Raw genomic sequence first — 24,828 nt, 5'->3', positions numbered from 1 at the left:
GGCCAATTATCTCTCTAACCTGAGTCACAATTCGGCCGCACACCCATGTATATAGATCTATTACCTACAGCACCACACGAATTCCCTATCCTCTCTCTTCCTTCTTCTCTACAGCCGCAACCCACCTCCCCATTCTCTCTCCTCCATTTTTAAATCTTTTATCATTTTCTTTCAAAAATTGGAGAGAGCAATCAAGAGGCTTTCACTTCACATCATCAAGGCTTCATCACCACAAGGGATTTTGACTTTGGTAAAGAATTGGGGCTTAATTTCAAGTTGGGTTTATATTTGCCTATAGCAAATTGTGAGCTTAGCTTGTGTTCCCTCTCTCCTCTATCATTTCTCTTAATTTCTTATGTATTTGATGATGTATTTGATAATGGGTTGTGAGTAGTTCAATTTGGGAGTTAGGGTTGTGAAGCTCTAACTCATTTTGTATAAATATTGATGTTTTACTCTTAATAAGTGCAATTTCCATTGTGTATGCTTTAAATCTGAATTTATTGGACATTTGAAGCATATTTCTAGGCTTTGTCACCTTTTGAAATTATGTTGTGGGCAATTGTGACGAATAGATTGATAAATTGACAACTTATTAGTCTTGTGGCACCTAGGATTAAGTGTGGTAACCATTAGCTAGCTTAATTGTAGTTAAGCTTGCTTGGGTCTCTATTATCTTGCCCTCTGGGCCTCTAATTTTGGATTTTGCAGCCTTAACTGGCGTAATGCCTAAATTAGAGAGTTGATTGTAGCCTTAACCGGCATAATCAATACACCGAAAGGATAATTGGTTTAGTAGCCTTAACCGGTACTAGATACGGGACTTAACACATACGAAATGCATGCATTTGTGAAATTGACATCGATATTTGTAAGAGAGTTAGTGTGAATCACCCGACACTCCCATGTTCCCATTAATTTGAAAATCCAAATTTAATTTCTTGCTTGATAATTAGTTGTTTGGTTTTATTTTAGTTTGCTTTTAATTTAGTTAATTCCCAATTCAAAACTCCCACACAAAATTCTACCTTCCATTGTGCATAACTCATTTGGGCTACAAGTTAGTGGCTTTGATTAGGCTTAGTGTGAGCGAAGCCAAGCATTGCCAAGACTTGGTGCTTTGTGAATATTATTTTACTTTATTTTATTTTTATTTTTATTTTTCATTGTATGCTTTTGAGTTATTCTAGCGCCAATTACCTCAGTTAGGTCCAACACCTAATCCCCGAAGTACGATAATCAAGGTTTTAATACTTCCCTTACTTGATAATGATTTGTACGCTTGCGAGAGTTTATGAACCAAGTCAAGAACTCACATGAACATCTCTTCTTTCGAGTGGAAAATAAAATGGGAGAAAAATCTGTCACACTGCAAGGTGTCGGTCCTAGTACTGCTCAAATGCAGCCATTGCCTTCTAATGTACCAGAAGCACTACCTCCCTCCCATTATGCCTCATTGACTATTTCAAAGGCACATAACTCATTTTGCAAAGCCTGCTCTTTAGTAAAAACAGGATCGAGACCTTCATATGCTAAAGATAAAAAACAAAACATTCCATTCTTACAAAGGATACAAGGAGATATCTGTGGACCTATCCATCCAGAATGCGGACTATTCAAGTACTTTAAGGTTTTAGTGGATGCTTCGACCCGCTGGTCACATGTCGTTTTATTATCCACAAGAAATGCTGCATTTGCAAAACTCCTAACACAGATTATACACTTAAGGGCTCACCACCCTGATCACCCTATCAAGTCTATAAGGCTTGATAACGCTGGAAAGTTTACATTAAAAGCATTTGATGATTATTGCATGTCTATTAGGATCGATGTAGAGCATCCTATACCCCATGTGCATACACAAAATGGTCTCGCAGAAGCCACCATCAAAAGGCTACAGATTGTGGCTAAGGCATTGGTTATGCGCACCAAACTGCCTATATCTGCATGGGGTTATGCAGTATTGCACACAACTTTACTTATTCATTTCACACCCACTACTAGCCAACCATTTTCTGTGTACCAGTTGGTAATTGGATATGAGTCTGACATTTCACACTTATGCATATTTGGTTGCACAGTATATGTGCCTATTGCGCCCCCACAGCGCACCAAAATGGGTCTCCAGAGACGAGTAAGTATTTATGTTGGATACGAATCCCAAACAATTATCCGCTACTTGGAATCCTTGACAGGCGATCTCTTTACAGCTAGATTTGCGGATTGTCACTTTGATGAGACAGTCTTCCTGTCGTTAGGGGGAGATAGGAAAAAGGATTTTCCAAGGGAACGATAGGAATTGTCATAGTTTGTCCCCACTCTGTCTCATTTTGATCCCCGCACTTCACAATGTGAAAGTGAAGTGAAAAGAATAATCGATCTTCAGAACGTAGCAGATTTGATGACTAATGCGTTTGTTGATATCGCAAAAGTGATGAGATCACATATACCAGCTGTAAATATGCCTGCAAGGTTAGAAGTCCCCAACAGGGGTCACGGTGTTGCAGATAGAGGCACTGCAACCACATTTAGTGGAGGTGTGGTTGAGGCCGAAGCTCCCCAAAGGAAGAGGGGGAGGCCACTTGGTTCGATTGACACTCACCCAAGGAAGAAGAGGGCTAGTAAGGCACAAACTGATCCATTAATCATCAATGTAGAGAATCCCCTCATAAGATTGTCTCTTATTATAGTTATGTCTATGAATCAATACTGGAGAATGCTCTAATGTTTGAAATGATTCCAAAGAACAAAGAAATCTCAATGGATTATGAGAGTGTGTATGAGTTGATAGAAAAATCTTCCATACACATTGATCATGTATTTGCATACACTGTTGCTCAAGAAATCATAGAGCACGATGATATCAAACCACGCTCTGTTGCAGAATGTCAACAAAAACTAGATTGGCCTAAATGGAAAGAAGCAATCCAGGAAGAACTAGATTCTTTGGCAAAGAAACAAGTATTTGGTTCGATAGTGCTAACCCCACCAAGTCTAAAGCCTGTAGAATATAAATGGGCCTTTGTCAGAAAGCATAATGAGAAGAATGAAGTCCTGAAGTACAAGGCTCGCCTTGTGGAGCAAGGTTTCTCACAACGCCCTGGAATTGACTACGAGGAGACATACTCTCCCGTAACGGGCGTTATAATGTTCCGCTACTTAGTTAGCTTGGTAGTTTCCGAAGGACTGGAAATGCAGCTTATGGATGTGGTTATTGCATATCTCTATGGGGATCTTGATTCAAAGATATATATGAAAGTGCCTGATGGCCTTACATTACCCAAGTCAAGTGACTCTAAACCACGGAGTGCGTTTGCAATTAGGTTGAAACACTTACTTTACGGATTGAAACAATCCGAGCAGATGTGGTATACCTGTCAATCAAATAGAAAGCCCTAAGGGCGCCATATTCTAGGAGCCCAAACTATGTGATTGAATAAATCCTCCTCTATCCGTTGCAGGTCAAGGACTCCTTCTCCTTCCCCAAAAGAAAGTTTCATTTTTGAATGAAGTTATAAAAAAAGTTCGTAATTATTACCTTATTTAGATTTCGAATTTGGATAGAACCACAAATCAAGAGCCCCGAGCCAATAAAGACTGAGAAGGTTGACTCAAAAAAAAATTTCATTAAGGGCTCTAAGTGACTACTTGATTGGGAAGAGATATAAGAACGATGAATTGTGCCCCTGCGTATTCATAAAGAAAATAAGTTCTAGATTTACAATTGTAGCTGTATATGTCGATGATATGAACAAAATATGTACTTTTGATGAAATAAGAGAAACCGCGAGCTACTTGAAATCTGAATTTGAGATAAAGGATCTTGGAAAAACTCGATTCTGTCTAGGCCTTAAACTAGAACACCGAGTTTGTGGAATTCTAATCCACCAGTCTGCGTATGTCCAAAAGATGCTCAGGCAATTTAACAGGGACAAAGATCATCCTGCTAGCACTTCCATGATCAGTCGAAGTTTGGTGGAAATAAAGATCCATTTCGTCCAAAGGAAGATGATGAAGAGATGTTGGGAGATGAAGAGATGTTGGGAGCTGAAATTCCCTATCTAAGTGCAATAGGCGCATTATTGACATAGCCCAATGTACTCGACTAGACATTATATTCTTGGTGAACTTGTTAGCTAGATTTAGCTCAGCGCCAACATAGCATCACTGGAATGGTATCTAGAACATTTTCCGATACCTAAAAAGGACCATTGACTTAGGGCTGTTCTTTCCCTATAGAGAGAAAAGAGAGACCGCAGATGGAACTGTAATCCCTAAAGGAAATGTTGATGGCAAAAGCGCCACTCACTACATCGAAACCCCAAATGACGTTTTGGTTGGTTTGCTTTTGCTGGGTACCTCTCTGACCCACATAAAGGTCGTTCCCAAACTGGTTATGTATTTATCATTGGGAACAGACGATATCTTGGAGATCAACCAATTAAGCAAACCCTTGTGGCTACCTCCTCGAACTACTCAGAGATCATTGCTCTACATGAGGCGGTTCGTGAGTGTGTATGGTTAAAAGCTATCATTACACATATTCGAGGGACTAGTGGTTTAAGTTCTACCACTAATGAGCCTACTTGCATTTATGAAGATAATGCAGCTTGCATCGAACAGATGAAGCTAGGATATATCAAGGGTTATAATACAAAACACATATCGCCAAAGTTTTTCTACAATCAGCAACAACAGACCCTCCTCAAGATTCAAGTAAGGTCTGAGGAGAATGTGGCAGATTTGTTCACCAAATCATTGCCTAATGCCATATTTGGGAAACATGTGAAAAGCATAGGAATGCGAAGACTTTCCAAGCTCCCTTGATTAATGTAAGGATCAGGGGGAGGTGTAGACATCAAGGGGAGTCTAACACACACATGTCATCCTCAAATGTAAAAGGTGCGTTGTGCTCTTTTCCTTCGACCAAGGTGTATATTTTGTCCCACAGGGTTTTTATTGTTACTTGGCAAGGTTTTTAGTGAGGCAACAACTCATGCACCATTTCATCTTTGACTTGGCACAAGGGGGAGTGTTAAAGGAAAATCATATTATGTGCCTTCGTCAAAGTGACTGACGGAGAGGGAATCAAGGAATTAACAATTACCAATCAATCAGCATCAATTACGGATCAATCAGCATTTAATGTCATTATTGTAATTGATATTTCCATTGTAATTCCTTCCCTATATAAAGGGACTATGAAATGAAATGAGTAGACCAATTCCGATTCCATTTTACTTTTGCAATATTTTCTTTATATTATTCTATTAATGTATAAATAGTTAGATAAACAAAATAAATTTCTATACATGGCCTCCCAATTTATAAACTTCTAATTCTCAGTTAACTGTTCATTGGCTTAGTAACAGTGCCGGCTCGAGCCGAGCCGGTAATATGAAATGACGGTTTTACCCTCCATTCTTGGCTTAATTTCGCTATTCTGTTTGACCTACGTATAAATAAGTGTTGAACTGATGGATCCGATCATCTCACTCTCTATTCGTTCTTGGCTGAGCTCTGCGCATTCGGAGGTAGTGTAATTGTTGGGCGATAGGTTCTGCATGTCATCATTCTGTTCGTTTCTGTTCGATTTAGCACTTATTTGTTGGGTTTTTGTGAAAGATTGTTGGGTATTTGTCTGATTTGGTGTTTTTGTGATAGATTCCTGCGTGTGTGACTAATTTGGGCGAGGAGAAGGAAGGCGATTCTGGAGGAAATGGGAGAAGAATTCGCAACGAAAGCGAGTGATCAAATTTCCCAAAGACTAAGGGGCCGGGTACAAAAGAATCAGAGGAATTCAAAACGTCTTTCGGACCGCCCTTAACTAAAGACTCTGAGTGTGAAGGTTGGTTTTTTCATAGCATTAGTTATCAATTCGAGTCTTTTATGTGTTTCAGTTGGATATAACTTTGGGTTTCAGCTGATTGAATTAAATTTTTGCCCTTGGAGTAAGGATTAGGACGCTGATGAAGTTATTTGCTTTGTTTTTGCACGAAGTCATTAGATTTGATTCTGCATGTTGGGTCTCTGCAACCTACTTATGAATGATTGTATTGTACCATTTTCTTTGTGAATAATCCAATTGATTTGTGAACTAATCATTTAGTGTTTGGACCAATCATCACTGTGGGATTAAGCCTCACTGTGGTAGTAAAATATATTCTCCTGCTGCATGGTTGGTGTCATTTTGTGTGCTTTTGCACTTCTAGGGATAATAATTGTACGATGTGCAGCATAAATGTCAGAAAACTAAGCTAACTAATTACTTGAATTTCTCATATACAAAGAATATAAATTGTTAAGTTGGAAATATGTGCATTATGTGATACCTTTGATAAATATTTCAGTTGAAAGGAAACATGGACACAAGTACTTCAAGAAATGCTATGTCAATTTCTTTTCAATTTCTTCACAGCTAATTGCCTTTTTGGGTTTTCTTTGCAGCTGAAAACTTGAAGGAAGGCCACCAAGTTGCAGGCTCTCACACAAAGTATGTTGTTTACAGTGACTAATGAGTATATTTTGTCACTAATTGGTTTCATTCTTTCAATTTTGTAATTGGCCAATTTCATATTGTGATTTAGCTGCTACCATTTGGATTTATATGAAGGCTAATGGTCAGTTACGAAGTTCGTTCGAGGACGATGATGTACTGGAGGATGCTATTGATGGAAAGTAAGTCTTTAATAACAATGGCTAAAATTTTATAGGATCATGCCTTCCCTGACTTCATATAAATTGAGCTATTATTACTAAACAATGTCATTCTTTTATTCTGCAGGAAGAGCACATTGAAATTGCCAAAGCCAAGAAGAAAGAAGTAGACTTGGCTTGAGGAAAAAATATTACTTACCACCAATTCATCATTATCAAGACTTGGCTGAGGAGTTCACAAGAAAGAAGGACTCGGTGTTTCACAAGAAATTTTCCAACTCCAATGATGATGATCATAGTGATTTGGATAAGAAGAGGAAGATGGTTTCCCTCAACTGCAAGAAAGAAAACTACATTTGAGTTTTTTCCTACTACTGAAGTAATTTTTTTGCACTGAAAATTTGTGTATTCAGTTTTTATGTGTCTTCCTTTTTTCCTGAACTTTGTACACATTACAGATCTTACCATGTCTTTTGTGTTCATTCAAACTTGAGCAATATTTGAATGGTTTCACAGGCACGAGGCTCCCCAAGAGGAATTTACAAATCTTACCATGTCACTGCTCATCTTCTTCCTCATCAGATGATAATACAAAACCAACCCACCAATCATTACACTCTGAGGGAAGGAGGGCTTTCTCTTAACATCAGGTTGGTGCTAACTTTTAACTTTCTCTTTTCTTTCAGCTTACATAGTTGTGAAGATTACATTTTGTTTATTTCTTTATATTCAATTTCATGTGGCTAAAGGAAAAGGAATCTCCTTTTGATGTTGAACATAAATTGAGTTTGTTTGATATGTTCAACAAGACATTAACATTGATTTGGGTAATTGGTCAAGTTTTGATTGCTTTGTTGTCTTTTTGATGTTGATTAACAAAACTTTTTCATCTTTGGGTTTCTCTGTACCGGTCTCAGTTTCTGAAAACAAGTTGGATGACTATGTAGATTATAATAGCTTTTAATCACTTTTATCCTAAGTTTTCTGTAAATGATTACCCTAACTGATCTTTTTCTTTGAGTCTTTCAGGTGACGCTAACTTTATGTTCTTTGGGGACTTTGAAGAAAAGAATAGAATTTAGCAGGGTAGAGGGAACCCAATCATAGTAACTGTTTATTTTTTCAGTTAGTAAGTTCACATTGATGGTACTGCTACATGTGAAATACATTGGCATATCTAATATCCAAATGACTTCACTGATTTGTTCCAACTTGCCTACACAAAGTATTTCAATGACGTAGTAGCTTTGCAAACTCTCAGCCAAGCTTACATTTTTATTGGTTATGAAATTTGGGTTTGTATTTAATTTTTAATTGTTTCATGGGAATTGCAGAAAGATTTGTTAGAAATGCTTATATGATTGCTCAGTTTAAGAAATATAGTTTAAGTTTTGTAATTTAGGGCTCAGCTGCAATTCTGCAATCTAAAATATTTGGTAGCTTGAAATCAAGATTTTCAATATAAGATAGATAAGCCCCTTTCATTTTAAAGCTAGGTTCTGTTTTTCTTTTGTCGCTATAGGGTCTGAAGACTCTCGATCAATTTGTCTAATTTCTGTTTGGTATGATTTTGTTGCAGTTAGCTACCATTTGATTGGATCCAGTGGATTACTATTTGATAGAGAGCGCAAGGATTCCTCCACTGGTAATTTTTTTCATCAACAATGTTTGATTAGAGACCTAGCTTTTTTCGTTTGATTAGGTAAAGATTTGATTTAACAACATATATGTTCCCAACAGTCTGATTTATAAAGGAGGCATTCCATTTTAGCAGCTGGGTTGTCATATAGTTTTATAGGCATTGCAATGATTATTTTCATTGAGATATATAGTACCAAGTACAGCAACTTTTAGCATCCTTATCTTTACGGACATGCATGTTCGATGATCAGAATTGGGTTATGGGCAGAAATGGCCTGCCAAATAATACTCCCTTCCTCTGTTTGATGACCAATTTAGAAATGTGTTATCACTTCAAACATAATTAATGGAATAAAGAATGATTAAGAAATAGAGAATTGAATAGTCATAGAGATTGAATAGAAGCACACGGACATAGCAAGTTAGAGATTTTAAAAAGCATAATGAAGAAAGTGAAAACAGCCCAAAATATGAAGAGCCAAGCTAAGATCCGGAAATTGAGGCCTCTTTAGAAGACTATGTTAGTTGGGTTTTGATTACTTTAAATTTTATGGCACAGTACTTGCTTTGAACTAGCTATTTTTCTCTTCTTCTTTTTTTCCTTTTTTTTTTTGGGTTAGTGAGAATGTTTCTGACTTCGTGGTGCTAATTGCTCTGTTCTGTGTTCAAGTTTGTTTCTTTTTCTCATGAGAATTTAGTATGAGAATTGATTTTGTTTGAATTTGCAGTAGACCGGTGATTGAGCGAAGGAGAAAATAACGGCTTTGGGTCTGTTTGTGATTGGAATTATCTACCTGTTAATTCAGAGGTTGAATCGATCAATGCCTCGACGTGACATGAGCATCAAAGCATTCATCATTAGCAAGCAAGCAAATCCCGTGCCATCGTCGGTTTACACTTTGGACTTGCAATTGTAGAAATTTAAATCCTGAATTTGAAAAAAAAAATTGTTGGTAATATAATCATTTTGTATTTGTTTTTTTTAACAAATATATAGTAAATGAAAAAAAAATTGGAGTGAGAGATTCATGGCGTTCCTCCTACTTATTAATCCACATACTTATTAATAATTATTATAAAATAACTCCAAAATCTTCCAAAGTTTTAGATTTTGTTCCAAAACCCGCAGCAACGCGCGGTCAACAAATTCTAGTTTACTATATACTATTTGTGAGTACACTGTTCATCGGCTTAGTAACAGTGCCGGCTCAAGCCGAGTTTAATACAAGAATAAAGTTAGAAACTATCTAATTTAATTTTTTCTTAAATAAATTGTAATTAAATGAGGTTAGAAACCATAATATTTAGAATTTCAAAATCAATGGCATTAAATGTTTTTAAAACATATCGCTTTACTCCCATTTTTTAGTTTATTTTCTTTTTTGTTCTTTGAGTTATGATTAATCAATTAATTTTCTAATATAAAACATCACAGGTGAAAAAACTTTGTAACTGTTAATTTGTTTGGCCCCTCTAATGACAACTTTTTAGTTTCACCACTGTGAAGAAACTACTGATATAGTTTTGGTTGAATGTTCAACTCATAATTTTATACTTGATTAATATGGTGTTTGGTGGATGAGAGCTCAAATAACACAAAACCTATTTATATGTATCTATTTAAAGAGAACAATAATAAATCTTTATGGATTTCTCCAAGTAATCAATATGGTCATTTACGTCCTTCTTTCTCATTCTAAATAGACTTCAAAAAATGCTCTCTCTCTCTCTCGAAGCTCTCTCCTAGGGTTTCCCGGCGGCGGCAGCAGTTTGGTTCTTTTGACTCGGACGGGTGGTCTCCCTCCTCTCTGGTCTATGATGAAGGTGGTCTCAAGGCTGTTGTGAGTTGGATCCTCTTGGCATTGGGAGGCCTCGGCCTCCTTCTTGTTTCTGGCGCTTGGTGCTCCTCTGAGTCTCCGGCGATTGGTTATGATGGCCTTCCTCCAGCATGGAGTGTTGTGGGTCCAAATCTAACAGGTTGCTCTGGTGGTTGGGCTGAGGGGGAATCGAGCTTCCCTCCTGTGTCCACCGGCGTCAGATCTGGTGCCATATTTGATGTGTGGCAGTGGAGCGTACAGCGGCCAGGCGATAATGGTAGTGTAATCGGACGGGATGCGGGTCTTTCGGCATATGGCTCCTCTACTTCATGGGGGCAACAGTTTGCTTCTGGAGTGAATACGTCTACCTGTGATGACAGGTCCTTAGGGTGGAGCGACGCTGCGGCTGCCGGCGTGAGGTGGTTGTCGAGAGGTTTGGGCACTAACGTTAGCATGGTGGATCAAAGGCTGGATCTAGATCTTGGGCTTGTTGTAGCATGGGCTCGTAGGTCTTTTGGGCCTCGAGTTTTTATCTTTATTTTTTACCTGTTCATTGAGCCCGGAGAATCCCCCACCCCTCTGGAAACATGAATAATATTAGGGTAGGGTCTTGGCTGTGTTCGGAGTCTACCCTGGTAGTGTCAAGGTTACTTGAAGCATTGGAGCTTAATCCTATGGTTACATTATGTTTGAGTAGTCTAGGGTTTTAGATTGTTCATTCATGACTCTATTCTGTCATTGCCCGGAGTCCGGGTGAGTCATATTTGTAATGTTTCCTACTTTACTATTAATGGACTGACACCCCACGTGTTCAAAAAAAAATATATATGGTCATTTACAAAATGTCAATATACTAGAATACACTAATCATATTAAGGACAAAATACTGTTTAGTCCTTGAGCTTTTGACCATAAAACACTTCAGTCCCTGACCTTCTAATTTCACACGTTTAGTCCCTGTACTTCAAAATTTCAGACAATAGGTCCTTGCCGTCTAAAAGTCGGGTGAAATGTCTATTATGCCCTCAGTTCTTTTTTTTTTCAAACAGAAAGAAAGAAAGGAAAAAAAAAAGAAAGAAAGGGAAAAAAATTTCCTTTTCCAAAAATAAAATAAAATAATTAATTAATTAAAAAAAAGAACTGAGGGCATAATAGACATTTCACCACGATTTTTAGACAACAAGGACCTATTGGTCTGAAATTTTGAAGTACAGGGACTAAACGTGTGAAATTAAAAGGTCAGGGACTGAAGTGTTTTATGGTCAAAAAGCTCAAGGACTAAACAGTATTTAGTCCTGATATTAAATAGTAACCTTAATATAGTAAAAAAGTATAATATTTCATGATTTTTTAGATTAAGGATATTTAGGTACTTTGGGTCGTGTACTTAGTAAAATATTAGAATGAAAAATTAAATGATAAAAAATTACTGTGTGGATATGTACTGGACAGTACATGGTGGACAAAGTGATGAACAGCATAGAGGTGATTGATGTTCACTGGTGATGATTGCCTAGAGGCTCTTGAGTTTGAAGACTTTATGGATAAAGTCAGGAAAGTCAATAGCAAAAATGATTATATAAATCTCCACTTTCACCCATTAGTGAAGCACAAGAGAGGCCGGATTGAATTTCTCATATATTATTTTGATTGGTTAAGGGGGTATTGTATTCAGTTTTTTATGCAGACTTTTTTTAAGTGATAGATTTGTTTGGACCTAAATTTAGCAACTCCCGTGTGTACCCAGTTTGAGAATTGACCAAAGAGACGTTGGGTCATATTCCCGAGATAATAGTTTTTGAGTCGTACGACTGAGAAGAATGCATCATTCTATCACCCGACTAAGGTTTGAGATTTTGGGTTGGACGATCCAGAAGGATGAGTAAAGTGGACCATACAGCATATGTTTGGATAGTCCAAGTTCAATGGGTGATTATGTAGATGGGCCGAGAGGAAGTTTAAAACTATTCGGCCAAGCCCAAATAATAAATTCTGCCGAAGAGTCTGTTTAGGGAAGGAATTCGAGCCAATTGAAGATTTCAATGGTGAAGGTTCTAGATGTTGACTAAATCAGGACATTTATGGACGAATCAATCCGAAGAGGAAGTTGAATCCCACTTAGATTCCACGTCTTAGAGGACAAGTTAGCTTAGGTTTTGATCGATATATGTAGGAGCTCTAAACTCATTGTAAAGGGTTATGCACCAAACACACAAATCAATACACAAACTTTTTTACTCAATTCTATTCTCTCATAGGTACTTTGCCTTGCAATCTTACTCTAGTAACTTTGATTCATTTCTAGCCTTTTACTTTCATCGCTCATTAACATTCAAGCAATTTATTTTATTGTTGTTTACTTTATATGCACTTAGGAGTAGTTCGTGACTTAAAATTTTTAGTCCGTCGATCTCTTTTGGCTAGTCTGGATTGGGTTGATGCGTTTCGCCGTTCACATATATCACCTTAGAACACTTTGATAACCGAGTCCACTTCACTTTCATCTCTCACTTGTCACCCAAATATTCGAGGATCCCAGTGAGGGTCCTAAACGTGATCGAGGATCCCAGTCAAGGTCCTAACTAGAATCCCTGCAACAGAGACATTAGAACATAGAGGCTGAGATAGTTTCTTCCTCAACCTATAATCATTCAAACGTATGTGAATCTTAGTTGAAGAAACTTTTTGTCATGCTGAGTGAGACATTTAATCCAACTATTACAATAGTGAAATTTTAGCAAAACTTCAGTATTCTAATTCCTGCTCTGTTTCTAAATTTCTCCTATGCATTTTAGGGGGTGCATTGCTTTTTTACTTCTTAGGAAGGTTTAGTGGTTTACTCCCTAGGCCTGAGACGCCCTCGGGGGATCCTCCTTTACCCTCACAAACCCTCATTGCATCGAAGGATGCCTGTACCCTCGCTGTGCTCAATCAGCAAGGCAAGATCGCTCCGGCAAGGAACAAGTTCAGTTTGTTGTTGATGGATAATCGTCGAGAGGTGCTGACACTTCAAGGACATTATGGAGAAGAAGGAAGAAACCATTCTTATTCATGAATTACTTACTATCAACATATTTCCTCACTTTTTTTTCACTTCGTAATTTCAATTTCTAGATCTATTAGCATATTGGGTTATAGAATTGAATTGAAGCGAGTTTTTTTTTTCAATAGAGTTTTTTATGTGTTTCATTTGGTGATAGAAAAAATGGGTAGCTGCATTTTTTTTTTTTTGTCATAGAAGTTTGTGATAAGAGCAAAACAAGATGGGATGAGAGAGAGGGAGGGAGGGGTGGAGAGAGAGAGAGAGAGAGAGAGAGAGAAGAAAATTATAAATCCACGGAAATCTTGAGTCTAGAGGTTTTTGAGGCTTCCGCGAGGTTGCTCCCTCACTCATGTCTTATATGCAGATGATCTATTTATATTTGCCATGGGGATGTCTCTTATCTCACTTGTCTGCAATCTTTTTTAGAGAGTTATGGTTAGGCTTCTGGTAAATAAAAAAAAGAGTACTTTTCATTTGGGAGATTCCTATGCTCATTGACACAGGCCAATACACCGTATATTGGACTTTAAATGTGGAAGTGCCCCATTTACTTATTTGGGTGTCGCAATTTTTAAAGGTAAGCCTTGTCGGTTACATCTTCAATCTCTGGCAGATAAAGCAAATGCTCGCCTAGTGGGTTGGACAGGAAAACTTCTATCTATGTCTGGGTGTGTTCAATTAGTTCATGATGTTTTTCAAAGTATGCTTCTTCATAGTTTCTCTACTTATCTATGGCCGTCATCACTCATTAAATACTTATCAATTTGTGCTTGCAATTTCATATGGTCTAGGGACATAGCCATTAAAAAGCTTGACACAGTTTCCTAGAATCAAATTTGTGCACCAAAGAAAGAAGCTGGGCCTGGTCTTCGACATCTGAAAACTCTTAACTCTGCAGCTCTTCTTACTATGGGGTGGCGTGTTCTAACAGTTAATTCAGCATGGAGTATTTTTGCCCATCGTCGATTCTTGATCTTCCATCATATGAAGATTAGATATTTTGGTTCTTCAATTTGGCATGCGTTAAAGGTTTCACTTTCCCTATTGTTTAAAAATTCAAAATGGCTCATTGGGGATGGACAATTAGTTCGATTTTGGACTGAAAAATGGCTTGATATACCCATTGTTGATAAGCTTCATGCTACGATTTATTATGCTTATTTGACATCTACTATTGCTTCTTTTATTTCAAATCAAAGTTGGGCTTTGCCGGCTCGATTTTGTCAAGCTTTCCCAGATTTGGCTAAAGATATCGTGCTAGTCCCCCTCCCTTTGGAACCTATCAGTGATACTCTTGTTTGGGAGAATTCAAGTAATGACACTTTCTTTTTCCTCTACCTATGAACAGTTACGTCCAAAATTATTATCGCTGACTTCGGTTTCTTTAGTGTGGCATAACTATATTCCTCCATGCTATTCTTTGCTAGCTTGGCGCTTATTTCATAGGTTACCTATGGATGATCGACTTTAGAAGAGAGGTATTTCTATGGTGTCTGTCTGTTAGCTTTGTAATTTTGGTTTTACGAAGGATTAGACTCATCTCTTTTTCAATTGCTCTTTTGCTCAACATGTTTGGTAGTGGTTTGCTTGTTGTTTTGGTTGTTCTCTACTATCCAGTAGCTCTTTGCTAGATCTTTGGAATGTTTTCACTCACAAGGCCTCCTCTACTCAATTGAAAAATCTTTAGCTTGCAGGAGGCTTGTATGTAATTATGGCTATTTGGAAGTTTCGTAATATGTTACGGTTTGAGAACAAAAAACCTTCACTTATGCGTGTCTTCTGATCTATTAAAGCTTGGCTTCAATTTGTTGCTCTCATACACCTGGTGACACTAATGGAGTTTTAGATGCCCAATTACTTCTTGCATTAGGTGTGATACCAACCTCTAAAACCCGAAAAGAAAATCAGCTTGTTCTGTGCCCTCCTCCTATTTCTCCGTGGATTAAGCTCAATACTGATGGTCTTGGTAAAGGAAATCTAGGTCCTACAGCTTGTGGGAGTGTTTTTTGGGATTGGCAAGGTCATTTTATTGGAGGCTTTAGCACTAGCCTTGGACACCATAATGCTTTCTTTTCTGAGCTCATAGCAGTAATTATTGGGGTTGAATTGGCTTTTTAGGTAGTTGGCATTGTGTGTGGCTTGAATGTGACTCTACTAGTGTGGTTGAATGTTTCTCTAAACCATCTTTTGTCCCCCGTGGTAGTTGTGCATCCTGTGGCTTAACTATATGGGTAGAACTCGTGTGATGTCTTTCTTTTCTTCTCATGTTCTTCGCGAAGAGAACATTGTCGCTGATAGGCTTGTTAATCTGGGTTTGACTTCACCATCTTTGGTTTGGCACACTTCCCCTCCTGCTGAAATTATTCCATTCCTACGTATGGACTCTCGTGGTTTTCCTTAATTTCCTCATGCTTAGCTGCTATTTTGCTACTAATGACATGCTACAACCTGCAGCTCTTGTTTTTTTTTATCAAAATGCAACTTTGCCATGTTGATGAGGATGCAGTAAATGCATGTGCACAAAGGGATGGCCATGCTAGTGGTTTCCATGATCATGCTATCTCTTGTTTATATGTTCTTCGTGCACTAGCTTTGACTAGTTTTACTGTTTCCTTTTTGTTTTGCACCCTTTGACTATGGGTTTCTTTCATCTTATTTTTATTTTTTTTGGGGAAGGTTTTGGCTTGAGTCTAGAGGTTGGATTGATGAAAATATATTTTCTTTACAATTAACACTCGACAATCCATGCAAATCCATCATATAATGAATCTTCTATAATTTGTGAATTTTTTTTAGAGCATTTTTAGCAGACTCTCTATTCAGACACCTTAGCTATTTTAGCGAGCATGTTTAGCTTTTTATCTATTTTAGCAGCTGCATCAGACTCCTAAGTGGTTCTCCATGATAACTTTTAACTATCTCGCTCCTAAATATAGAGAGCGAGATGAGGCTCTCTATAATTTAAAACATTCCTTTTGAGTTATTTTTGTAATTTATAAATACATTTAAACTATTTAATCTTCATTTAAAAAATAATATAAATTCAAAGTTAGCTAAACTAGAGAGTACTAATACAAATGTACGTATTTCTAAAGTAGCTAGCTAAAATATTTTTTAGCTACTTTGGCCAAAATTTGACTCAAAAATGGCTAGCATTGCTTAAGATGCTCTAACACACCTAAACTTCAATAGACTCATTATAAGTCAATAAAAATCATTATTGAATACCCTCGGTATTTCATGGATTTGAAATCTTCTTTTACAAATCTAAATTGAATATCCCAAGACTTTTAGGATGTGTTTGGATAGAGAAAATATATGAAATTTAATTGAAATTGAGGCCTCGGATTGAAATTTTTAAATTTCTTTGTAGAAAAAAGAAAAATATTCAGTCTTTCAAAAAACAAAAACAAAAAAGAATGAATTGATTGCCTCAATTATTCACTTCAATTTCTACCAAAATAGGTGTCATTCCGAATTCCTTTATGGTATTCAATTTTTAGTTCTTTATTTGTTTCCAAAATAAGGCTTTTTTTCATTTAAATTTTTATTTATTCTAAACTTTTTTAATTTAATATACATTCTAAATCCTGATACAACTAAACAATTGAATTTTCAGTTAATGAAATTTTAATTGATGGAGTTGTATTACTAGTACTACTAATGTTCTTTTTACTTGTAAACAAGGTAAAATGCTCTCTTCTTGCGGAAGGTTTCTCGACGACGGCTATTTTCAAATGGTGGTGGTCTTGTGCTGTTGACTATGACAGGTGTCCTCTCATCTTTCTCCAGTCTAATTCTTGGTGGTATAGGCTCGACTACTTGACGGGGCTCCTTGCCCCTAGGTTACTGCCTAATTTTTCTCTTCGCGGGCTCTTGCAGTGGTGATGGTGGTTTGGGGTTGATCAGAATTGGGAGCGGTTTGATAGTGATGCGGGCTCCCTGTGGAGGATGGATGCAAGGGCAGGTATCGGTGTTCGACCCGTGGATTGTGGTGGCGATCGTATCAAGTTGTTATCCTGATCGGCTTTTGATGTTGAGGGATGGGATCAGGTTCGGCATGGTCTGATGACACCTGTTTCTGATCTGGCCCTTGTGTCTATGCTGGATGGTGGTGATCGACGTGAGTATTGCAGTGGTGGAAGGCTAGTTTCTCACTCGTCTGCTGGGAGTGGCGGTGTAGGCTGGAAGATAGATCATGACGATGATGGTGATTGTGGGTCAGATTTGGGCCAAGGTTCATACTCAGCCGGGGGCCCAGCTCTAGGCGCGACGAGTTCTTTTTTTTCCTCGTTAGTGATAGGTAGGGGTTCTGATCCTCTTCCCTATGGCAGTGATGACGATGGCAAGGGGAGAAACTACTCCGCTAGGGTTTACTCTGGTTGGGCTTTTTGGTCTTTGTTACTATAGGCTTGGTGGACTGCAAGGGTCTCTTGTTAGGCTGAGATTGATTTGGGCTTCTCAAATTGGGTGGCTTTGATGAATGAAGATGGAGTGGAGGGTGACAATCATCCTCTACTCCAATAGTTATTTAATTTTGGTATGTCGCAAAAATCATAATCTCTTAGGGTTTCTTATCTTGCTTCGAAGATTACTGATTTTTGTTTGGAATAAAGGTGCATGAACTGTCTAAAGGTGGATGTACTTGGGGTATAGTGGGTTCTTGTTCTTGTTTTAGAATAGGAGTCTCAGGATACACTGAGAAACGATTCTTTATGTTGATCCCTTAGGGGTGTTTCTTTTTTGTACTGCTTACTGAATCTATATAATGGGCTGACCTTTTTTCATCAAAAAAAAAATTTGATGGAGTTGTAGATTCTATCATTTATTTATAAATTCCTACGAATTTCACAATTTTATTTTATTAGTTTCCAAAACAAGGTTTTTATTGTTTTTAATATTTTAACTCAGTCTTAAATTTTCTTAATTTATTACACATTCCTCTTCTAAAAAAAAAATTATTACACATTCCAAATTCTAGTATATACAACCAAACAATGTAAATTCCAATTAACAAAATTTTAATTGATAGAGTTGTGAATCCATCATTTCAAAATTTCTCAATAAGTTATAATTGTCTTGTCCAACGCAATGTTAAATTTCATATTTGGGTTGAATTTTGGATTTGGTTTTCCTTTTTTTTGTTTTGGTCTTTCTTTAAATACTGTCATGCTTCAAAAGTTGGTATTCAATTCCAAAAGAGGAAGTTTAATTAGATTAGCGCGTCAGGTTGAATTGGACTCCGTAGTATAAAAACCAATCTTACTGCGAATATGTCATTTATCTTTTGTTAGGGTTTGTTTCAAAGTAGGTAGGTTGGTTGGTTTTGTTTCTGATAGACAGAAAATGGTGGGATTAGAGAGGTTGCCAGAAGAGTGCATAGCCCATGTTCTTTCCCTAACCTCCCCTAAAGATGCTTGCCGATCAGCCTTGGTCTCCTCTGCGTTTGGATCCGCCGCTCAATCCCAAGTTGTTTGGGAGAGTTTTTTACCCTCAGACCACCGTGATATCATCTCCCGATCCGTTTCTCCTGTCACCTTTTCCTCTAACAAGGAACTCTACTTCCGTCTCTGCGATTCTCCCATCTTCCTCGACGATGGTAATCTGGTAATTATTTTTTATTCTCCCTTGTTAATAATCTTTTGATTCGATTCGATTTTTTTGCATCTTATAGATTAATTTAATTTTAATTCAATAAATGTCAACTTCTGAAGGATTTCTAGGGCAGGTACGTACATAGTATTAATTTCTCTTCCTATTTTTGTTAATATTCTCCATCCAAGAGTTTTGCAATAGATAAATTGAGTGGTAAAAAATGTTTGATGCTGGGAGCCAGACGTTTACTCATAGCCTGGGGAGACACTCCAATTTACTGGGAGTGGATTTCTGTGCCTCACTCCAGGTTTGTGCAGGATGTAGTTATATACATGTGTGTGTGTTCTAATCTCTTTTACCATATATCATTGACATATACACATGCATCATGCATGATTATGATCTTAATGTGCAGATTTGCCGAGGTGGCTTATCTGCACTCTGTTTGTTGGCTTGAGATTTATGGTAGATTGGATATGCGATCCCTGTCTCCAAACACAGCTTATGCTGGATACTTGGTTTACATGTTCTCCGAAGAAGCCACTAATTACGCAGGAACTGGACAGAATTATTATGAAACTTTTCCGGTCAAGCTTTCAGTTAAGTTCTTTGAGAATGATGAAAATTTGATTGAAGCTCGTGACGAAGATGATGCAGAGTTGTTGATATCAACAAGAATGCCTGCTGCTGCTGCATCATTTATGAATAGTAGTGTTGAAAAGCGACAACGCTTTCCGATGGAGAGAGACGATGGCTGGATGGAGATTGAGGTAGGAGAGTTTTATTCTGGCCAAAGTGATGGTGACTATTGCTTGGTGGAGATGGGTGTCAAGGAGATCGAATCAGGGAGTTGGAAGTTTGGGCTTGTTATCCATGGCATTGAGATTCGGCCCATCCAACCGAAACCCAATTAAAATAAATTTGGTGATACTTGTCTTGATTCTCTATCTTATTATGTGGAGTGATTCTTTGCAATTGATTCAAGAGGTCAAATAAGGAAAGGATTAATCTTTTGGATCCCCCTATTCAAGATGTGAGTTATATATTTGTCTAATTTCAGAACATTTGAGTCCCATACATAAGTGGCGCTATTAGCTCGATCAATCTAATCTGTTCCTAGGCTGTGATCTTTATTGGTCAGCAAAAGCGCTCCTGAGTTTAGTTCGGATGATTGTAATTTACCTTGATCAATCGATCTCTATCAACAAAAGAAAATTTATTAATTAAGTCAAATATTTCTGCTGATCTAGGCAATCCTTCAAGTAATTTCATCAACTGGCCAGTCCAGCAAAGGTATAAACTCTTATGAATTTCAGCTGTGAGCGCAGTAGGAGGCCAGTAGCTACTGTAGCTTAGACATAACAGATGTTCTCCACCGTTAGTCTAACAACTAACCTAGTTGGAAATGTTCTTTTCAATCGTACTTGAAGTAATTCTAAATTCCTAATTCGCATCCCAATTCTCTCATATGTACTCTTCCACTTCATAAAACCTGAGTTCTGCTTAAATTTGACTTGGTAGATATTACTAAGAACAAAAATGAGTTAAAAGACACCCATTAACGTACGTATTTGCAAGTGTCAAGGTATGAATATCCAACAATATTTAACCTAGTGTTGAATGTGCATCTTGATGCTTCAAACTCAAAGCTCCATTATGGACGAATACTTCTTCCGTCCGATTTCACTACTGAATTGATTGAAGAGTCTACAGATCTTTGGCTCATCTTAATGATTTCCTTTTGCTCCCCGAATCATGGTTTATATTTCCAAACTATTTGACAAAACGGAGTGAATGTAGAATCCAAAAATAGCAATCACCAAATTAACCCTAATTGTTTAATTTTCCCTGAATTCATAGTTTTTTTTTTTGGACCTGCAATGAAAATAATTCACTATAGATACCCGCATTACCGACTATGAGACTGAGATTGAAACAAGGGAGTGCCATATATTTACTGCTGCAATTAGAAGCTAAAAATAGAAGCAGATTACGGGCCACTCAAGTTTTGAACCATATTTGGCTTTCCAATTCAACTAGCTACCGCGAGGCCGCCCATACTCTTCTTTGAACCAACGACATCTATCCAGTTTTCTTTTAATTCATATCATATCATCTCATCACCTTGAATTCAATTCAATTCAACACAACTGTTGGTGCATGCATGAAACTACGTATATAACATTTGACATAATTAACTCCTCCTCGATCTACTTAACTTGCATGAAAACATCATATGGCGGGGCACAAGTAGAACGATCAATACCAAAACTAGTTGAGAGTGGTCAAGAGGAGAGATGGCGTCTTCATCAAACAAGAAAACATTGCCTAACTCACCATCATCCGTCGGCCGGCCACCGTCATCGTCTGTCAAATTTGCTCGCCGGACGTCGAGCGGGCGTGTCATGAGCTTGTCCCGGGACGATGACTTGGACATGAGCGGAGAAATGTCGGGTGAAAATGACTACATCAATTACACGGTGATGATGCCGCCGACGCCGGACAACCAGCCGGGAGAGGAAGCCAAGGCCGACAGTACTGCGGGGACTTACGCGGCCTCACGGTTCGGGACAGAGCCGAGACGACGGAATGATGGTGGCGGCGGCGAAGCGTCGAAGATGGATAGGAGAATGTCGGTGATGAGCTCATCTAATAACAAATCAATATTGTTGAGAAGCCAAACTGGGGACTTTGATCACAACCGTTGGTTATTCGAGACGAAGGGAACGTACGGCATCGGAAACGCGTTTTGGTCGCAGAAGGACGAGGACTCGTATAATGGGCCCACAGGCGATATGAACATGCAGGACTTTATTGACGACAAGCCATGGAAACCACTCACCAGGAAGATTTCAGTTCCTCCTGCTATTCTTAGCCCTTACCGGTAACTTTTTTTTTTCCCTTATTTTTGTTCAAACAAGGGTAACTAACCATTTGATTCAATATTGTTTTCCTTCGTTATGGATCAAATTAATTAACCGGTGCTTTTGTAATCTACTGTAGGTTATTGGTGGTGATTCGTCTGATAGTACTTTTATTTTTCCTAGTGTGGCGAATACAGAATCCAAACCCAGATGCAATGTGGCTATGGGGGATTTCCATAGTTTGTGAGATTTGGTTTGCGATCTCATGGCTACTAGACATACTTCCCAAAATGAATCCCATAAACCGTGCCACAGACTTGTCTGCCCTACATGACAAGTTTGAGCAGCCCTCGCCGCAAAACCCCACCGGAAGGTCTGACCTGCCTGGTGTCGATGTATTCGTGTCCACTGCCGATGCAGAAAAGGAACCGCCGCTTGTCACAGCCAATACCATGCTCTCCATCCTTGCTGTTGATTACCCTGTGGAAAAACTTTCAGCCTACATTTCAGATGATGGCGGTGCCATTCTCACATTTGAGGCCATGGCCGAGGCTGTAGCCTTTGCTGAGGTACGTAATGCATTCTCGACAATGCATGAAATGTTAGTTGTGTAGCTAATTAAATAATAGTACTGGTGCAGGTCTGGGTACCCTTTTGCCGAAAACACAACATAGAGCCAAGGAATCCAGACAGTTACTTCAACAGCAAGGTAGACCCAACCAAGAACAAGAAGCGGCCCGATTTTGTCAAGGACAGGCGTTGGATCAAGAGAGAGTATGATGAGTTCAAGGTCAGGATCAACGGTCTGCCTGATGTAATACGTAAGCGATGTGAAATGTATAACTGTAGAGAGGAAAGGAAGCTTACAAAGGAAACAAGTACTGGTGGATCAGCTCGATCAATAGAGCCATTGGGTGATAATGCTGTTGATGAGCCAGGTTCCACAGTCCCCAAGGCCACGTGGATGGCCGACGGAACACACTGGCCGGGGACATGGCTGGAACCTTGTGCTGATCATAAAAAGGGAGACCATGCTGGCATCCTACAGGTGATGAGTAAGGTCCCAGATGTGGAGCCCGTAATGGGTTTTCTTGACGAGAAAAAACTAGACTTCACAGGAGTGGACATTCGGGTCCCCATGTTTGCCTATGTGTCCAGGGAAAAGCGTCCTGGCTACGACCACAACAAGAAGGCAGGAGCCATGAATGCCATGGTTAGAGCATCAGCAGTATTGTCTAACGGCCCATTTATACTGAATCTCGACTGTGACCATTATATCTATAACTCCAAGGCTATAAGGGAAGGAATGTGCTTCATGATGGACCGTGGAGGAGATCGCATTTGCTACATACAGTTCCCTCAGAGATTCGAAGGGATCGATCCATCTGATCGTTATGCTAATCATAACACAGTCTTCTTTGATGGAAATATGAGAGCCTTGGACGGTCTGCAAGGGCCAGTGTATGTGGGAACTGGGTGCATGTTCAGGCGTTTTGCACTCTACGGCTTCCACCCGCCAAGGGCGCATGAGTACCTGGGGGTATTTGGGCACAAAAAAGCTCCAGCACCACAATATCAGACTATGGATTCTGTAAGATTACGGCCTTCTGAAGAAGGAGACGAAGCAGCGCCTCTAGCAGAACACCCCGACTTGGGACTTCCAATCAAGTTTGGAAATTCTCAAGTATTCACTGATTCCATAGCTGTTGCTGAGTTTCAAGGACGGCCTCTTGCTGATCATGAAACAGTCAAGAATGGCCGCCCTCCTGGCGCCCTGCTAGAACCACGTCCCCCACTCGATGCACCCACTGTTGCCGAAGCGGTTGCTGTTATTTCCTGCTGGTATGTTTCTTCATTTAGCGTACTATTGCATACATCTACGTACATTAATTAATAATTCTATAATGTACGTACAGGTTTGAGGAAAACACCGAATGGGGAGACAGGATAGGTTGGATTTATGGATCGGTGACAGAGGATGTGGTGACAGGTTACCGAATGCACAATCGTGGATGGCGGTCTGTGTATTGCATAACCAAGCGTGACGCATTCCGCGGCACTGCACCTATCAACCTGACAGACAGATTGCACCAGGTGCTTCGATGGGCCACTGGTTCAGTGGAAATCTTCTACTCTAGAAACAATGCATTCCTGGCATGCCGACGCCTCAAGTTCCTACAGCGTATTGCATACCTCAATGTCGGCATATATCCCTTCACCTCAGTCTTTCTGGTGGTTTATTGTTTCCTCCCTGCACTCTGCCTCTTTACAGGACAATTCATAGTGGCAGGTCTAAATATTCCCTTCCTTTCCTACCTCCTTACCATCACGATATGTCTCATTCTTATCTCCATACTTGAAGTCAGATGGTCCGGCATTGGTCTTGAGGAATGGTGGCGTAATGAGCAGTTTTGGTGCATTGGTGGAACCAGTGCACACCTTGCCGCTGTCATCCAGGGACTCCTCAAAGTCATAGCGGGCATCGAAATTTCCTTCACCTTAACCTCCAAGTCTGCCGGCGATGACGAAGATGACATTTACGCTGATCTTTACATAGTCAAATGGACAAGTCTCTTCATCATGCCACTATTAATCATAGTTACCAACATTATTGCAGCTGTCATTGGAATATCAAGGACCTTATACGCTGTCATACCCCAATGGAATAAGCTACTCGGAGGACTCTTCTTCAGTTTTTGGGTGTTGGCTCACATGTACCCATTTATGAAAGGCTTAATGGGAAGGAGAGGAAGGATACCTACCATCGTATATGTATGGGCGGGACTGCTCGCTATTACAGTGTCTTTGCTTTGGCTGACACTCAATCCTCCTGGCAGTGGTATGACTGGTGCTGGTGGTGGAGAGATAAAGATATGATAATAACAGTAATATTAATCTATACTAATAATGACACACATATGTCAACAAAAAAGAACACAAGTATACATAGCTACCACCAGTGAAGGTTTCATGTAGAGCTCTAGATGTTTGATCCCTGTAAATTTTCCAAACAATATACATGCATGTTAATGTACAAAAAAAATCCTACATTGTTTTTGGTTTGAATTTTTTCCCAAAGCACATTAAGCTGAAAGTTCATTTATATTTTCAATTCTAGTTTGTTTGTGTTTTCTCTTTTCTTCTCCTTACTACCGCCATATGTGATTTTCCCCCTTCTTTGGTTGATATTGCATTAAATACCAATACAGTG

The 24,828-nt window shown here is 38.8% G+C and overlaps 2 protein-coding genes and 1 long non-coding RNA gene across 4 annotated transcripts; all 3 read left to right on the top strand.

The window, feature by feature from the left end:
- Window positions 1-5,492: 5,492 nt before the first annotated feature.
- Window positions 5,493-9,163, top strand: LOC112198231. 2 transcript variants are annotated; one of them, XR_005810526.1, is made up of 8 exons: window positions 5,493-5,848; window positions 6,448-6,493; window positions 6,614-6,678; window positions 6,785-7,036; window positions 7,174-7,307; window positions 7,687-7,763; window positions 8,237-8,302; window positions 9,027-9,163. It is a non-coding gene; the product is annotated as an uncharacterized LOC112198231 (long non-coding RNA). The 2 variants fall into 2 exon arrangements; XR_002935905.2 differs by having other exon boundaries at window positions 5,497-5,848; window positions 6,588-6,678.
- Window positions 9,164-18,236: 9,073 nt separating this feature from the next.
- On the top strand, window positions 18,237-19,958 carry LOC112197153 (putative F-box protein PP2-B12). The gene is made up of 3 exons (XM_024337731.2): window positions 18,237-18,765; window positions 18,942-19,060; window positions 19,169-19,958. The coding sequence occupies exons 1-3, from the start codon at window positions 18,505-18,507 to the stop codon at window positions 19,665-19,667; spliced, it is 879 nt and encodes a 292-aa protein (XP_024193499.1). The 5' UTR covers window positions 18,237-18,504; the 3' UTR covers window positions 19,668-19,958.
- Window positions 19,959-20,800: 842 nt separating this feature from the next.
- Window positions 20,801-24,720, top strand: LOC112195772 (cellulose synthase-like protein D1). The gene is made up of 4 exons (XM_024335970.2): window positions 20,801-21,637; window positions 21,757-22,186; window positions 22,258-23,459; window positions 23,534-24,720. The coding sequence occupies exons 1-4, from the start codon at window positions 21,051-21,053 to the stop codon at window positions 24,492-24,494; spliced, it is 3,180 nt and encodes a 1,059-aa protein (XP_024191738.1). The 5' UTR covers window positions 20,801-21,050; the 3' UTR covers window positions 24,495-24,720.
- The last annotated feature ends 108 nt before the right edge of the window (window positions 24,721-24,828 follow it).

This window comes from Rosa chinensis, chromosome 4 (genome assembly GCF_002994745.2).
Source record: "Rosa chinensis cultivar Old Blush chromosome 4, RchiOBHm-V2, whole genome shotgun sequence".
NCBI classification, from domain to species: domain Eukaryota; kingdom Viridiplantae; phylum Streptophyta; class Magnoliopsida; order Rosales; family Rosaceae; genus Rosa; species Rosa chinensis.
This window is presented reverse-complemented; position numbering and strand designations above follow the sequence as displayed.

What these genes read in the sequence shown, in the direction of transcription:
- LOC112197153 (XM_024337731.2), top strand. Translation starts at nt 18,505, where the DNA reads ATGGTGGGATTAGAGAGGTTGCCAGAAGAGTGCATAGCCCATGTTCTT. An exon ending in TCCTCGACGATGGTAATCTG is followed by an intron (nt 18,766 to 18,941) that starts GTAATTATTTTT and finishes TCTCCATCCAAG; the next exon opens with AGTTTTGCAATAGATAAATT. An exon ending in ATTTCTGTGCCTCACTCCAG is followed by an intron (nt 19,061 to 19,168) that starts GTTTGTGCAGGA and finishes CTTAATGTGCAG; the next exon opens with ATTTGCCGAGGTGGCTTATC.
- LOC112195772 (XM_024335970.2), top strand. Translation starts at nt 21,051, where the DNA reads ATGGCGTCTTCATCAAACAAGAAAACATTGCCTAACTCACCATCATCC. An exon ending in AGGCTGTAGCCTTTGCTGAG is followed by an intron (nt 22,187 to 22,257) that starts GTACGTAATGCA and finishes GTACTGGTGCAG; the next exon opens with GTCTGGGTACCCTTTTGCCG. An exon ending in GTTGCTGTTATTTCCTGCTG is followed by an intron (nt 23,460 to 23,533) that starts GTATGTTTCTTC and finishes ATGTACGTACAG; the next exon opens with GTTTGAGGAAAACACCGAAT.